Source organism: Falco punctatus (genome assembly GCF_963210335.1).
Source record: "Falco punctatus genome assembly, chromosome: 4".
In the NCBI taxonomy this organism is placed as follows: Eukaryota; Metazoa; Chordata; class Aves; order Falconiformes; family Falconidae; genus Falco; species Falco punctatus.
Window position 1 is genome coordinate 28,870,332 of NC_137583.1, and position 15,364 is coordinate 28,885,695.

The following is a 15,364-nucleotide window of genomic DNA, read 5'->3' on the forward strand; positions in this document are numbered from 1 at the left end:
ACTGGTCCCACACTGGCCTTGCACTGGGTACTGTGTACCGGCTTACTGGTCCTCCACTGGTCCCACACTGGGTGGTGTGTACCAGTTTACTGGTCCTGTATTGGTCCCACACTGGGTACTCTGTACTGACTTACTGGTCCCACACTGGTACTGCACTGGGTATTGTCTACTGGCTTACTGGTCCTGCACTGGTCCCACACTGGATATTGTGTACTGGTTTACTCATCCCACACTGGGTACTCTATACTGACTTACTGGTCCCACATTGGTCCTGCACTGGGTATTCTGTACTGGCTTACTGGTCCCACACTGGTCCTGCACTGGGTATTGTCTACTGGCTTACTGGTCCTGCACTGGTCCCACACTGGATATTGTGTACTGGTTTACTCATCCCACACTGGGTACTCTATACTGGCTTACTGGTCCCACACTGGTCCTGCACTGGGTATTGTCTACTGGCTTATTGGTCCTGCACTGGTCCTACACTGGATATTGTGTACCAGTTTACTGGCCCTGTACTGGTCCCACACTGGGTACTCTGTACTGGTCCCACACTGGGCACTCTGTACTGACTTACTGGTCTCACACTGGTCCTGCACTGGGTATTGTGTACCAGGTTATTGGTCCTGTACTGGTCCCACACTGGGTACTCTGTACTGGTCGCACACTGGGTACTGTGTAGTGACTTACTGGTCCCACATTGGTCCTGCACTGGGTATTCTGTGCTGGCTTACTGGTCCTGCACTGGGTATTCTGTACTGGCTTACTGGTTCTGTACTGGCTTACCGGTTCTGCACTGGGGCACTGGTGCTGCCCTGCTGTGCCATCTGCTGTACAGTAGTTACTGTACTGGGTGCCCTGCCTGGCTACTGGGTTCTCTGCGCTGCTGCACTGGTGCTGTGCTGGTGCCCTGCGCTGGCACTGGAAGCCCCAGGTCACGCGCGATGCTCTGTCCCCCCAGGAGCAGGCCCTTCCCCAGGGAGGGGGGCCCGGCAGTGCCCCACTGTGGGGCAATGCCACGCCCCGTCACCCGGCAGCACCGTAACCCCCTGAAAGCAGCAGGAGGCTGGTCAGGGTGGCCGCAGACAGCCGGCTTCAGGATGCTCATCCCAGCGGTCCCAAAAGCGAGGGAAACCTCCTGCATCAGCTGTCACAGGACACGGTGGACACTGGGACACACACACACACACACACAGATGCCGTAAGTGCTGGTTGGGGGACGGTTGCACTAAGCACCCTCAAAACCAGAAGCACTTGAGCTTCCACCCACCGCACCGCGTCCATCAGGGTCTGCTCAATCACCCCAGCACGCCCAGCAGGTGCAAAGCTGGGGGAGAAAATGGGGGTGCTCGTGTCTGTGCTCATCGTGCTGTAGCCGTGACACTGCGGTGTGTTTGACCCCAAAGCTCTTGGGGGCAGGAGCTGAGCCCGTGCAAGCTGTCTGCACGCCGGCGGCTGCCTCTGCGCCAGGCAAACAGCAACACCCAGAATTAATCTGGAACTAGTTAACGGCTCACCGGCAGCTGCTCTGCACCTAAATACCACCTCGTGTAGCTTGGCCCTTGTTTACTCATCCCTTTGGCTCCTGCTCCCTGAGTTAAGAGCCCATCAGCTGAGCCATGGGGGCACTCGCTCTGCTGGGTCTGTGCCGTTCCATCGGCTGGTGCCGAGTGCTGGCGTCGTGCCCGTTGGGCTCCCGCTCTCCCGCTCCCGTCAGGAATGGGTGCCCGTGGGAAGGGGTGCCTGCTAGGGGAGAGGGCTTCCTTACCCCCCTCCTCATTGAAAGGCTAAAAAATGTCGGTGGTGAGAGGTTGTCCTTCTCATCCCCTCCCAGGCAGCCGTTGCTCTGCCATATAGTGGTGCAGGGGGATAAAAATGGCAAAACAGCCGGCACAGGGAGCAGGGGGGAGGCAAACGCGCTGCAAACAGCCGGGCCAGGTACAGCAGTGGTTTTGCAGGGAGGAAGATGAGGGCAGGGGGGAGCCTGGGGCAGGGCTCAAATCCTGCACCACGCTGGGAGCTGCGAGGGAGCTCTGGTGGCCTCTGGCGTGCGGGGTGCTCAGGAGTAAGCCAGTGGCTTCGCTGGGAAGCCTCAGGAGAGGGGAAAGGAGAAGCAGGTTTTGCACAAAGGCGAGGGGCTCCTTGCTGGCTTTCTGGGCCACCTCCCCCGCTCGCTGTGCAGGGGACACCTGGTCCTGCTGCAGGGGCATTCCCAGGCCAGGCCAGTGGTGGCCAGTGAGGTCTGGCCCTGGGATGCACCCATGCTCCCTCCCTCTGCCAGGCTTTCCTTCCAGAACCTGCAAACCCACCACAGCAGCACCTCAGCAATGCAAAGAGCCTTCCAGTGGTGCCAAAAATCCAGCCCCTTCGGCAAATTTTTGGGAAGCACTTTGGATCCACCGGGATGCTTTGCTCTGCCCTTGCTTGTGAGGATTCTCTCTGCCTCAAGCCAGAGTTACAGCCACCTCTGATGTTTCAGATACACTTCTTCAGCAGAGTCCTTCTCCATCTGCCTGAGCCACTTGGAGCCAGCAGAAGGAGCCATGCTGGCAGGCACCGTGAGGTTGCAGGAGAGGTGCTCCCAAGAGGTCCTCATGCTCTTCCACTGATGAGGAGGTGACCAGATGCAGCTTCTGGTCCCTTGCAACCCACGGGGGTCCACGGGCTCCCTCCCCAGCCCCACGCCTTCCCACCCTGTTGGATTTTGCTGCCAAGTGTACCCCAGTTTCCATTTGTGCTTTGGCAGCACTCCTGCACTGGAAGACCTTGGAGCAGGGGACAAACCCCCACTTGTGAAGTGCCTGGCAATTCAGGATGGGTGAATAAAAGCTGGGCAGCTGTTTCATCCACCCCTGTAATTGCAGCCGGGGCCAGCAGCGATCTCCAGCCATGCCTGAGGATGCAGGTGGAGGAGTGGTGCAGCACGCAATGCGCTTGGGGACAGCAGGGTCGTGCCCTGCACTTGCAATGACACCCCAGGTGCTGCCAGCATCCAGGCCAGGTGTTGAAGCCGGTCCCACCGGTCCTCGCAGGTCCCTGTCCAGCTGCAGGTTCCCAAAGGTGCTAACGATGCTCTGCCCTGCGCCGGCACTCTGAGAATCGCGCACCCAACTGCTGCCCCAGCCCAAAACCCTTCAGATAGCCGGGTTGGAGTTCAAACCCCATGGCTGATTCAGGGATTTGTAGATTGAAATGCCAGAAAGGGCCACTCTGCTCCCACCTCCGGCTCGCCCAGCTCGGGCAGTGACATCTGCAGCTCTTGCATCAGAGCTCACAACCCTGCGGTTGCGTTGGGGTGCAGGTTTTTTAGAAAGACTCCTCGCCTGTGTTGAAAGACTTGAAAGGTGGTGAATCGACTCCGTCTCTCAGGAAGGTAATTGTTCTCCCTATTGAAAACCTGTCATTTATTTCCCATTTGAACTTTTCTAGCTTCAATTTGCGGCTGCCAGACCTTACACCATCGTTGCTGGATTAAAGGACCATTCGTGTCCTGGTGCAGAGGCAGCCCCTGGTCCACCCAGCTCCTTCCCTCCTGCAGTGACTCCCGGGTTTTGCAGCTGGTTTTCCAGCCTTCGAACTGATCCGAAATGTTCCATAAATGCGAAGCTGAGAATGGGCTGGGATGGACCAGCCAAGGCTGCCTGCAGCTGCCCCCCCGACCTCTCCATTGTATCAGTATGGATGACACTAAGCATTTCGGCTGGAAAATGGCACTTGCAGCCACCTTTTTGCTTGTCCAACTGTATCACTTGTGTCCTGTGGAGCTGCAGCCCCGCTCAGTGTCTGGGGGAGCATCTTTGCCATGGCACATGCCCCAGCACATCGCTGGGCCAGGAGGGAGTGATTCCCCGGTGACACGGAGAGGGATAAATCCCCACCAGCTCTTCAGCCAGGGCCACCAGTGGGACCCGGGGTGTGCGGGAGCAGGGCCCCCGCAGAACATGTGACGAGCTTGGCCGGTCTCAGCTGCACAGCACCAACCTCCCAGTCCCGTGCCCCCGTGCCAGTGCGTAGGGCGAGGTGTGGGGCAGGATGGGGACCCCTGCGCCCCAAACGCCACCTCCGCCCTGCGGATGCCGTGGCGGGGGACACCTCGGCTGCTCGCCCGCCCGCCCGCGTCACTTCACCTCCAACAACCGCCCCCGAGAACCGCGAAGCTTTTCCCGGCTGCGGCAGCTGACCACGCCTCCTCCCCGCCTCTGACCAATCCCGCCGCTCGGAGGGCGGAGCCTATCGGCCACCGCCCCGCCCCGCCGCTGTTCCCCGGCGGCCGCCGCACCGGGCCGCACTCCGCCGGGGCCGCGCTCTGCCCGGGCGCCGAGGGGCTGCTGCCATGTCCCTGCCCAGAGGTAGGGCCGCGGGCCGGGGGCTCCCCGCGTCGGGGCCGGGGGAGGAGGACGGGGGGCTGCGGCCGGCCGGCGTCTGGCGTTACCGGCCGTGGCGGGACTGTTCTTGCCCAACCGGCCGGGCGTGGGCTGCTGGCTGGGGCTTCCTCTGCGCCGGGCCTGCGGGCCGCGCTGCCGGGCCCGGGGCGGGTGCTGGCCCGGGGGGGCCGGGGGGGGGGGGGAGCGAAGCTCCCGGCCTGGGGAGCGATAAAGCCGGGCAGGTTTCACCCGCGGCTGCTGGACCCTGCCCCGCCAGGCCCACGCCCGTGGCAGCCCCGTGGGCGCCGCGGCCGGCCGAGGGTGAGCGGGGCCTTCATCCCGGCCCGCTGCGGGGGGCAGGCCGGGGCCGGCCTCCCTGTCCCTGCGGAGCCCGGGGCCCGCGGCCTGGCAGTGATCTCAGTGCCCCGGTGCCGGCCTGTGGCGCTTCGGTGGCTGGCGGAGGTTCCCGTGTATCGCCGGTGTTGTGGGTAGACGTGGCCGTGACTCGGGTGGCTTGGTGGCCATCCCCAGGTGACCGCCATTGGCCCGGGGTGGCACCGCCGCCGTGCCGGGATGCGGGGAGATGGGGAAATAGCTTCGCTGGTGGCTCGGTGCTCCAGGGAACCGGTTGCATCAGTGCCGTGAGCACGGCCCGGGAGCACAGGGAGTACGGTTGCTGCATCTCTTATCACCGGAATAAAATTTTCGGGGTTTTCCTTGTTCGGGAGTGATGCGCTGGAAACTTGAAGTCAGGAACCATGTGAGCAGATGAACGCACCTCGGCGTGACATTTATTTTCCCCCCCTTTTTGAAATGATCCCTGTCTTAACCGGAGGGAATGTGGACCTGAGTTTCCTGTTTGCTGTGTAAGCAGGGGGTGAATCAGCAGCGATGTACGGTGGTGCTGAGCGGAGCTGCTGACTCACAGGTAGGAGCACATGCCTCCCGCCGCCGTCCCGCGTTGGAAGGGATCAACCCGGCTTCTTAAAAAGGCTCCCACCGGGGCACCTGGGCCCAGAGCACGCGCTCGGTTCGCAGGGGGCTGCCTGCGCCTCACCGCTGGATGTGTGCATGGAGGGAAGAGGTGAGCTTGGCCGAGGGACCACTGGTGCCCCGCGGGAGACGGGGCCCGAGCTGGGCCTGGCAGGATTTTGGGGGAAGCGGTCTGCCTGACAGCTAAAGGCAATGCCTGCAGGAGCACCCAGGAGCGCGGTGATTTCCTCGGAGGAAGTTGGGAACCCTTCTGTGGCTGCAGGTTTCTGGTGGCACGGGGCTGTTGGTTGTGGCAGACCGGTTCATTCATACATCACTGCTGATATCCTTTGCTGGAGGTGTTGCACGTGTGCCGAGTGCGCCTGGTCTCTGCTGGTCCCAGCAGCTCTGGGTCCCCACCTGACCCGAGCTCTTTTGCTTCTGTCAGGGCAGCATTCAGCACAGGGATCGATCCTGAGCATGTGTAACGGATCTGCATCTTCAAAACCCTCCTCTCTCCTCCTGCTAGCTGTCCACCGTGCTTCTGCTCTGTTTTGCAGCTGCCTCAGCAGTGCCAGCCCGCCGAGCAGGTTTGCCGGCTGCCTCGTGCTGCATAGGGATGCTTGCAGGTCCGAGTGTGTGCTCCCGCTGCTGGGACTGCGGGTGCTGCTGGCAGCACTCACAACAGCTCCTTCTGCCTCGCCTTTCAGGTGGACAGAATCTAAGCTAAATTTCCCTGATTTTCTTTAGGGAAATTCAGTGAGCGTTGCGGGTTTCCTTTTGCTGGTTGCGTTCTGTTCTTGGGTGTGAGTTTATCAGAGTTGTAAATGGAGGCCGCTGCGCTGAAGCTCTCGGGTTGGCATTTTCCATGATAGATGCGTACCAAAACTCACCTGCTGTCATTTTGGCTTAGTCACGGGGTTGTCTCCTGCCTCGGGAGTTTTTGGGGATGCGCGTGGCCGGCCGTGACACTCGCGATAGGAATGGTGCTGGGTGAGAGCTTTGCCTGCTCTGTGCTAAACATAGCTTGTGAGATAAACACCTTCGGGGGATTACGTGAAGCTTAGGAGGGATTTTGGCTTTCTTCCTCTTCCCATTGCCCGTATCTGCTTGATCCAAATTATCTTGCAGGATCAGGTGTGTGGGGAAAACTTGCTTGATTTCCGTGTTATCTAGTGCTGTCAAGTCTGATGTTTACTAAAATGTGCAGAAACTCCTTGTCTCAGATCGCCAAAGCTCCCTTGAACTTGCCATTGAACGGGTGGCACTGAGGGAAGGAGTTGCATGCAAAGCTCCCGAGTTGCTCCTGTGTCCTCCTTGCAGAGCTTTCCAAGGGACACAGCCTCTCGCTGCAGATTGCAACACAGGGGCATGATTTTGCAGTGAAGCCTGCAGCTTTTTTGGCAAAGTGGATGCTGTGAAGGGAGCGGTCTTGTGTCTGAGAGGTTGAAGCAGGAGAGGATGATGTCCCAGGGAGTTTGCAGCCTTTGGGTGTATGCAGAAACATGGTGGAAGGTGCCGGGTCTGCGTTAGACTGTGCTCACAAATCCAGGCTGCTGCCTTTCTCCTGCAGCTGGAGGCAGATTTTCTGCCTGTGTGTGCAGCCTGTGTGAAGAGCTGTGGCTGTTGGCTGCAACCGGGGAAGCCCCTCGTGGAGGGACAGGCAGGAGGCACGTGTCTCCCAAAATGGGGGAGTTTGCTGGAGAAAGCAGCCGTGCAGCTGCAGGGAGGGAAGGGGCACAGATGGGGTCTGGAGGCAGCAGACCTCCTTGGCCTCCCCCGGGCTCACCCAGTGCTGATGCCCAAGTGATTCAAAAGCAAATTGTTGTCTTCAGGGAAGAGATCTTCCTCCAGGAAGATGGGTGCTCTCGGGAGAGCCAGGCTGTGTTTCTGGGGAGGCTCAGAAAAATCAGTGGTGAGACATGCCAGAACCTGGGGATGAACTGGTACTTGTTCTGGTGGCGTGTCTATTCTGGGTAGGTAAATAAGCGGTGGGGACGCGTCCCTCCTGTGCCCTGGCTGTGCCCTCCGCTGGAGCTCTCCACCGTTACGCAATTCGGTTGTCTGTGAATCCTGTACTGTCTCGGGTGCCATTCGCGCTTCTCCTGCCGCCACCCCCCTAAAAAAAAAGGCAGTTCTGCTGAAAATACACGTGGGGCTGTGACCTGCAGAAGCAGGGCTTTGGCTTCGGGCTGCTGTCTCATCCGGGCAGAGCAGCCACCAGCCTGCTGTCCCCTGGGTGTGCGTGAGCGGGGGGCTGGCAGGGGTAGGAGCTCTGATCCCCCGGAGCCAGGTTTTTATTTTAAGTTGAAGCATCACAGAGCTTGCATCCAATTAATTATAACAGTCAGAGAGAGCACAGCACTTTGCCCTCCTCCCTGTGCTGCTTTCTGCTAGCGTAACAGTGGGCGCCTGGAAAATACCATGTTGGACATAATAGTATTTAGCCGTGCTTCAGCAATCCGTTTCTCTCCGTGGAAGGATGCTCCCCTGCTTTGTTTCAGTGGATAATGCTTCTCCCTGAAGGCGGCTGCTTTTATTTTCCAGCTCCAGGCTGCAGTCCAGGGTTGAGCTGGAGTTTGCTTTGCCCCCGTTGTTTGCAAAGGTGGTCGATGCTGGGGGAAACTCCTATGGGCTTTGTAGAGCTTCCCTTTGGGGGCCTGGGAATGGGTGCGGGTTTCTGGTCCCGGTGATTTTGTGACCCAAGAAGCTGCTGCCACGGATGTGGGGCTCTGTGGGTTTTTGGGTGGAAGATGGTTTTCACTGGTGTGAATAAGGCACTGCCTGGGCAGGCTGTGCGCTGCGGATGGAGCTGGGAGAGGAACTTGCATTGGCTGGGGAGGTGATTTTACCAAAAAAAAGTTTGGGGTTTCACTGGCATGACTCAGGACTGCTTGTGGGTACCTATGGAGCTAGATCTACCCACCGCCTCTTTTGCTGACAGAACTCTGTAGCACAGGTCAAGTGTTAGCTAGGGATTTTAAGTCAGGGAGAGGGCAGAGAGGATTTTTTATGGTGGAAACAAAGTTTCCAGTTCTTTCTTTTAACCTGGGAGATACCCCATCTCCCCACAGCCCCTTATCTGTGTGGGGATGATGCTGCACTGATTTTGTGGCAGCGTTGTGAGTTGAAAAGTTCGTTGCCCCAAGGAATACTGTAATTGCCGTGCAGGACTGCAGCTGTCTCAGATACCACAGTGTAGTGTCTTGTGGCCCCAACTGGCCTCAGTTTGTGGTGGGTCCAGGTCTGTGCTCCCTGTTCTGGAGCTGGGACAGGGCTCCCTGCCTGGACCTTTCTCTTGCAGCTGCTTCTCTGACCAGCGAAAGGCTGGAGCAGAGCTGCTGCCTGTGCGGGTTGCAGGGGGTTATGGTGTGGCTGAAGGGAAGGGCAGGATTTGGGGGTCTCGTGGTCCCAGCGGGTAGGGAAAGGAGGGAATCGCTGCCTAATGCTGGGGGAGGTTCTGGACCTGCACTGGGATGAAGGCAGTGGGGAGGTGGACACTCTCCGGCATCCTTCCCCTCACTAATCCTGTGCTGCGTTGTCCACGTGACTTAATTAATCCACAGGCATAATATCACGGGGCTTCTTTGCACACTGTCTGCTCTGTTGGCCTGCTGGAAGAGAGGATGGATAGCACTTTGGAAGAGCACATCCCTTTTGAGCCCTGGAGGCTGGTGGGCTCTTCTGTGTGGCATGGTTGCCCTTGTGTGCTGCTAGATCTAACGCAGGGGGAAACGAGGAATGGCTTGAGCCTGGGGCTTTAAGGTTAGAAGGGACAGCTGTGAGCATCGTGCTCAGCTGGAGGTCAGGAGGTTGCTTCCAGGAATTACTACAGCCAGTCCAAAGGCTTTTGGGCAAATTAAGCCAGATTGTGTAAAAAGACACCCGATCTTGCTTTTAAACATCCAGTGCTGGAGTTTGGTTTCTTTGAAATGTGAGTGTTGTGACCTCGGGGAGCTGTGTGGTGCTGTGGGATGTCTGCCCTGGCCCTGGAAGCAACGTGGGGAGGGAAGGAGCAGCGTGAGGGTGATGGCCTGCCTGTTGCCTCTTTCTCTGGGTGCTGGCAGGGTGCAGGAGGGGCTGGGGAGGGTCCGATGCCCACCGGGCTGCCACAGCCTCCATCCTCCTGCCTGTGCCGTGCTCTGGGAGCATCACTGCTGAGCTAGGTCTGTCCCATGCTCTAAGCCTTAATTTCATTATTTCAAGTGAGATGCCTGTGTTTTTCCTTTTTTTTTTTTTTTTTTTTTAATAAAAAAATTTCCATTAAAAACATAACTTGAGTGGAAGAGGAGGCAGGATGAGGAGGAGACAAAACTTACCAGAAGCTGTTTGTAGAGCATCCACCCTTCCTCACCCCACACCACCACCAAAGAAAAATCTAGTTTTGGAAAGGAAGAAACCTCTAGAGTGCTCAATACAAGTAATTTCCCATCAGAGGCTGCTAACCTTAGCTGTGGTTTGGCACTGGCATCGGCCAAAGGTCTTGTGTCGGATGAACCTCTCTGATGATGACAGTGGTGCTTGGACCCTCTCCTCCCTGGGAGCTGCCCTTTGGGCACCGAGTGCCGCTTGGCACAGAGTGTTTGTGCTCTGCTGCCTAGATAGCACCTGTCTTATCTTTTAGGAAAATTAAAAGCAGCTTTTAACGATTGGATTTTGATCCCATAAAGGTCTCAGAGATTTCTAACGAGGAATGTATAAAACCCTGCAGCAGGGATGGGGTCCTGCCGGCATCTCTTTGGCAGTGCCAAGAGCCACGTCCTTCCTTACCGTGTGCTGGTGGGACTGCGGTGCAGGGCAGAGGGACAGGAGGGGAGGAAGCTCGTCTGCAGGGCTTGGCAGGTGACAGTCATGTGTCTGACAGATCATAAACACACAGGGCTGGTTACGTGGACAGGCTGGGGGTGGTTTAGGGGAGGATGACGAGGTTATCTAGGGAGTGTCAGCTTGTCTGGGCTTGCAGGCCAGCGAGATACTGCGTTGTGGTGCGTGTGTGTAAATTCCCTCCTAGTCTGAATCTGGCAGGGTCGGCTGGTGAAGCAGCTTGCATGTGCTGCAGGAGCTGGCTGCGGTGGGTCAGGTGCCATGGCCCTGGCTGTCTTTACTGGTGCAATTTAACAGCAGCCCTTGGAGCTGGCAGCATCCTGCTGCAGCTTGCTGGAGGGCATTTGCCATAGCTGGAGCAGAGGTCCTCTCCTGCTGCGTGCATCTCTCCCTGCAGGAGACTGTTTCCTATTAAAGGTAGCAAAGGGCCAATATGCTGCATGGTGGAGGTGTTTTTTGCTGTAGGATGGAGATCTTGGTTTACTTGGTGGCAGAGTGGAAAGTTGAGGCTTGCGAGGGAGGCGATGGAGCAGCAGAGCGTGCAGCTCCGAGGACAGTCCCTCTGAATCAGTCCGGAACGTGCGCCCTGCGGCTGGGCACGGCTGAAGGGGGTGTGTTGTCCTGAAGACGTGAGGATGCCTTCGCAACTCGTCACTAAAAATGACGTGGCTCTTTTTCTGAAAGCCAGATGTGCTCAGCATCATGGCTTTTTAAGAAAGCTGCTCTGCATAGTTAAAAATCCCCTGCCACTGCCGACCGCTTGGTTTCTCTGCTGACACGCTGCCAAGTTGCACCTCAGCCAAGGATGAAATGATCTCGTGCTAATATGTTGCTTTGGCTGCTCTTTGTCATCTTCCAAGCACTTTTAAAAGGTGCTTGGGGGTAGGTGACGGGCCCAGCCCCATGTGCCTGTTGTAAACCCCCGTGTCTGCACCCAGAAAACCCCTGCCAGCACAGGGCAGGGCAGTGCAAGACATCTTGGTGTGCGTGCACGTGTGCTCAGCTGGCTTTCGAGGTTTCCCTGGTCTCCCCACAGCTAGAATCATCCACCCTGTGCTGAATCTGAACCCGGCTCACCCACGATGCTCCTTGTCAGCTGCCATCCCCTTGGGCAAGAGCTCAGTGGTCAGAAAAAAAACGATGCAACTGTGCAGAAAGGAGGATGCGAGTGCCGGGGGGTGGGGGTGGGAGGCGGGTGATGATGCTGCTGGGGGACCAGCATGGACCTGTACCAGCCTCCGTGCTGTGCTCCGTCTGTCTCTCTTGGCAGCACCCATTTTCCTTAAGGCTGGAAGCACCTGCCTGTTGCCAAAAAAAGGAGGATGCGGTGGGTGTGTTAGATCTGCTGCTTGTACAACCCCCTGTGTTCACTCTTCATTAGGATCTGCAGCCTGCTTCCCCCAGGTTTTTAGTTGATCCCTGCGATTGCTTGGCTCTGAGCATCGATGCCTCCACCAGTGGTGAGGACCAGGTGCTGGAGGATGGCTGGCACCGGCCGGGGCTGGGGTTGTCCTCTGAGCGCAGGGTCCCTGCAGGGCTGTGCTGTGGCTGTGCTGCCTCTTGTGCTCTGCAGGTGCTGCTCGCTTGCCCAAGAGAAGCTTTTTGCAGGTATTAATTACACCTGCCTCTGCCTGGCTTCTTGAAGGATGCCTGGGTGGTGAGAGTGAAGTGGAGGCTGGAGGAGGTGCCTCTAGAAACTACCAGGCAGAAATTGTGAGTGAATTTTAATTGAAACTCTTATCAGCTCTGTGTGTGCTTTGCTCAGGTGCTAGAAAACAACTTGGCTTTTCCTCCAGCATCTCTCCCGTTCGTGTGATTTCTTTGTGTACATTCCAGGTTGCTGCAAGAGTTTACCCTTAATTTTGGACCCACAAAGAATTTCACGTTCGGTAATTGCAGATTTCCCCATGGGGTTTTACAGTTGCAGCTCAGCGAGGGAAACTGCTTGTAACCATCTCGGGGAAGGGAGCCAGCGTGTGTTTCCCTTTATCTCAAACAGGTTTGACATTTCACATGTCTCTTTCCGGCTCCTCTCCTTGCCGTTTCATGTGCTGCCCTGCAGAGCACTGCTCCTTTCCCCAAAATGCTGATGTGAGGCTCACTCTTCAGGGGTAGAGGGGGTTGTAAAAAATGCATTACTTCTTATTTAAATGGAAACGGTTCTTAGAAGCCCTGAGCGTGCCCTACGAGAAGCTGCAGGCTGAACTGCACTGAGTCACAGCCTGCAAGCTCTTGAACTGGGACGTGAGCCAGATGCATTGGGACTGGCCCGTCTGCAGACACCTCTGGCTTCCTGGGATGGAGTGACAGCTCTTTAATCCGGCTTTACCAGGAAAAGCCTGCAGTGCTCACTTCCCCTGAACATTGCAAAATTGCAGTGCAATAGGTGGACTTGAGAGAGGTAGGTGAGGAGTGAAGAAAGGGGGTGGGGAAAAAGCCCACCCAAAGGGACCAGTGGAGTGAGGCTGTGCCCTTCTTACTGGTGGCTGTGTGGGACCATGGTGGTGAGCTGCGGGCACGTTGCCTGTGGAGCCTCTGCCTTTCGCAGGCATGAATCAAAGCTGCCCTGTGGGTACTGGACAAATCTGCCACAAAATACGTGTTTTCCCCATGCAGAGCTGGTGCAGCCTCAGATAAGAGCCCACAGGGAGGAGGGGGCGGTGCAGGGTGGTACTGGGCAGCGGGGCTTTCAGCGTGCTGGTGGTCCAGCCTATAATGGGGGGTGCAGATTTCTGAGCTTTGCAGCAGGGAGTTTGGAGGAACAAAGGAGAAATGTTTGCAGGTGATTTCTGCAAAACGTGGAGCTTAGCAAGTACGTTGTGCTCTTTTACTTACCTGTCTTTATAAGGTGTGTATATGTATATCTATATATCTTTAACTTCCTAAACCAGTGAGCAGCAGGAGCTGATCTCATGGACCAGCTGGATGCGGGACTCGTTCTGGGAGTGTGGATGTAGCCTGTCCTCTGGGGCAGAGGAGCAGCGGTGGGAGGGCAGGAGGGGTGCAGCGTTGCTCAGAGGGGTGGCGTGGCTAATGCCAGGAAAGGGGGCTGCGGGTCCGGCTTGCTGCCCTGAGCCCTCCTAGGGCTCTCAGGAGCCAGCTTTCCCCTGGCTACATCAGCCCTTACTCCCAGCCCTGTTGCAAGCAGGTTATGGGGACCAAACGGGTCACCTGCCACCTCTCTTGACTTGGGAGCATCATTAGCGGTTAAGACTGACGCTTTTCAGCTGGGTGCTGAGGTTTGAGTGTGGTAACAGGCTTTTTGTGGAGATAGGGCTGAGTGCTGGCCTGAGGGGAATTGGACAGTCTCTGTATACCCTGGCTGCTCTCAGCCTGTGGTTTTTCTTTGCCTCATCCGAGCTTTGGGAAACATCCTGGTTCCCCCTTCACCTTGTGATGGGGGTGGATTTCTCTCTTGGAAAACCTCACTGGACAAACCGTGGACTTGAACTGGCTGTGTCTGCTTTGCGCCAGCTCTCTGGCACGATAAGCCCTTCGCATTTGTGTCTTTTGCTGGTTCCCTGGAGTGGGGAGGGGAGAGGGTGAGAGGCAGGGAAGAGGGGTGGCACTGAAGATACACCAAAAAGAGCAAAGAATTGGTGTGGGACAGCAGGAGCCGTAGGACGGTGTACCACAGTGCTTGCCTGCTTCTTTCTTTGAGCTGCTGGAGGGGCACTGAGCTTTGGAAGAAATGATTGAAGGCTTACCCCGCTCCTCCACCCTGGAGATGCAATGCCAGGTCACTGCTGGAGATCAGAGGTTTTCTTCTGAAGGTGCACAGGCTTTGGCTGCCCGAGCTGTGATGGCATCGCTGGGACATCCCAGGAGAGGGAAAGCACTCCAGGTCCTGGAGGGTAACGTCACTGCGAGCCATCTGAGCCAGCTGCCTGCCCTGTTCCTCAGCGCAGATGCTGGTTTCAGGAAAGTCCTGCCTGAAGCCTCTGGGCCAGGGAAGCACCTGGGTTGGTCTCTTGTTTCTGCCCCTCTCCCAAAGCAGGTGGCTGTGGACATCGAGGCCTTCCTTGGATTTCCCCCCTACCCTGCTCCATAAATTTCATTTTCAGAGCAGGTGCCTGTGGTCTTACATCGTTTGCAGAGATGAAATAATTCTATCCCTACCCAAAATAAATTGGAGGGAGGGTGGTAGAAAGCTAATATTTTTTATTTAAGGCATTGCATTAGAAGCAGAGGGGGAATACTTTGCTCTCTTGCTGAGTTTACAGAGTTTTGGGGGCACCTGGAAGTACTTGAATTGTGCCAATTTGGATAGAAAAAGTGTGTTGACTCTGGAGTTGAGTTACAGCTGACAAAAAGTCAAATGACTCTTTTCCTATCCCACTACCTGACCTCGTGCCTCCTGTCAAGCTGATCTATTCCAAAAAGAGTTTGAGTTTTCTCTCCCATCAGGAAACTGTCAACAGCCGGTCACATCAATTCCAAACAGATGTTTTTTCATGGCTTCACCTATGGGATGAGAAATCAAAGGGAGGAGCGTCACTGTGGGGAGGGCTGGGTACCCCTGCCAGGGAGATAGGTACAAGTGACAGTGCCTCTGCCTCTTCCTTTTTCTCTGAGTTTGTTTTTTTTATGTTAGCATGCTCTCTGCTTTTCTCTAAGCACTGTCTCCTTTGCCTTCTGCTGACAAGTAAGGTGTTGGGGCTGGGATTGCTTCCAGATCTTTGTCTCATGGCTGCACGCCAGTGTCTCCAGCCCGTGCTGGTCCCACGAGATGGCTGGTGGCCAAAGGTTTCACACTGGCCGTGCACCCTGCAGGCTGGCCAGGCTCGTGTGCTGCCCAGCTTCGTGGTTCCTGATGAGCTGTGGGTTGCGTTAATTGCCCATCCCAAGCATTATCCCACCCCCTCACCCCAGCCTACCCTTGGTGGGTCCACGTTGGCATTGTGCAGATGAGCTTTGAGGAGGTACAGCCTCTTGCTGCTGCTTTTTGGGGGAGAAAATCCAGCTGGAGCAATGGATGCAAAGGAGGAGCGTGCAGCCCTGTGGCATCACTCCCAGTGAGCGCTCTGCCCGCCCCGCGGCGCCTGCTCCGAAGAGGTGCCTCTCTGCCCGTAACCACCTTTGCACCAGGGTTTTGCACAAGCTGTGGTGCAAAGCAGCACAACTCTTGGCATGTACGTAGCTTGTCCTATAACGGCATAGCGCAAATACCAGCTAGCTGGCGCTTTTCAGCTTCGTAAAGCAAG

The 15,364-nt window shown here is 56.8% G+C and overlaps 1 protein-coding gene across 2 annotated transcripts in view; it reads left to right on the forward strand.

Moving 5' to 3' along the window:
• The first annotated feature begins 4,190 nt into the window (after positions 1-4,190).
• Positions 4,191-15,364, forward strand: part of MAP2K3 (mitogen-activated protein kinase kinase 3) — a 32,657-nt gene continuing 21,483 nt past the window's right edge. Inside the window, exon 1 of one of the 2 annotated variants that reach the window (XM_080382698.1) lies at positions 4,191-4,349. In XM_080382698.1, coding sequence (XP_080238824.1) covers positions 4,334-4,349 — 16 coding nt within the window. In that variant the 5' untranslated portion in view covers positions 4,191-4,333. Of the gene's footprint in view, positions 4,350-4,945; positions 5,449-15,364 lie in introns of those variants that run through there. The other variant, XM_080382697.1, reaches the window with a different exon arrangement.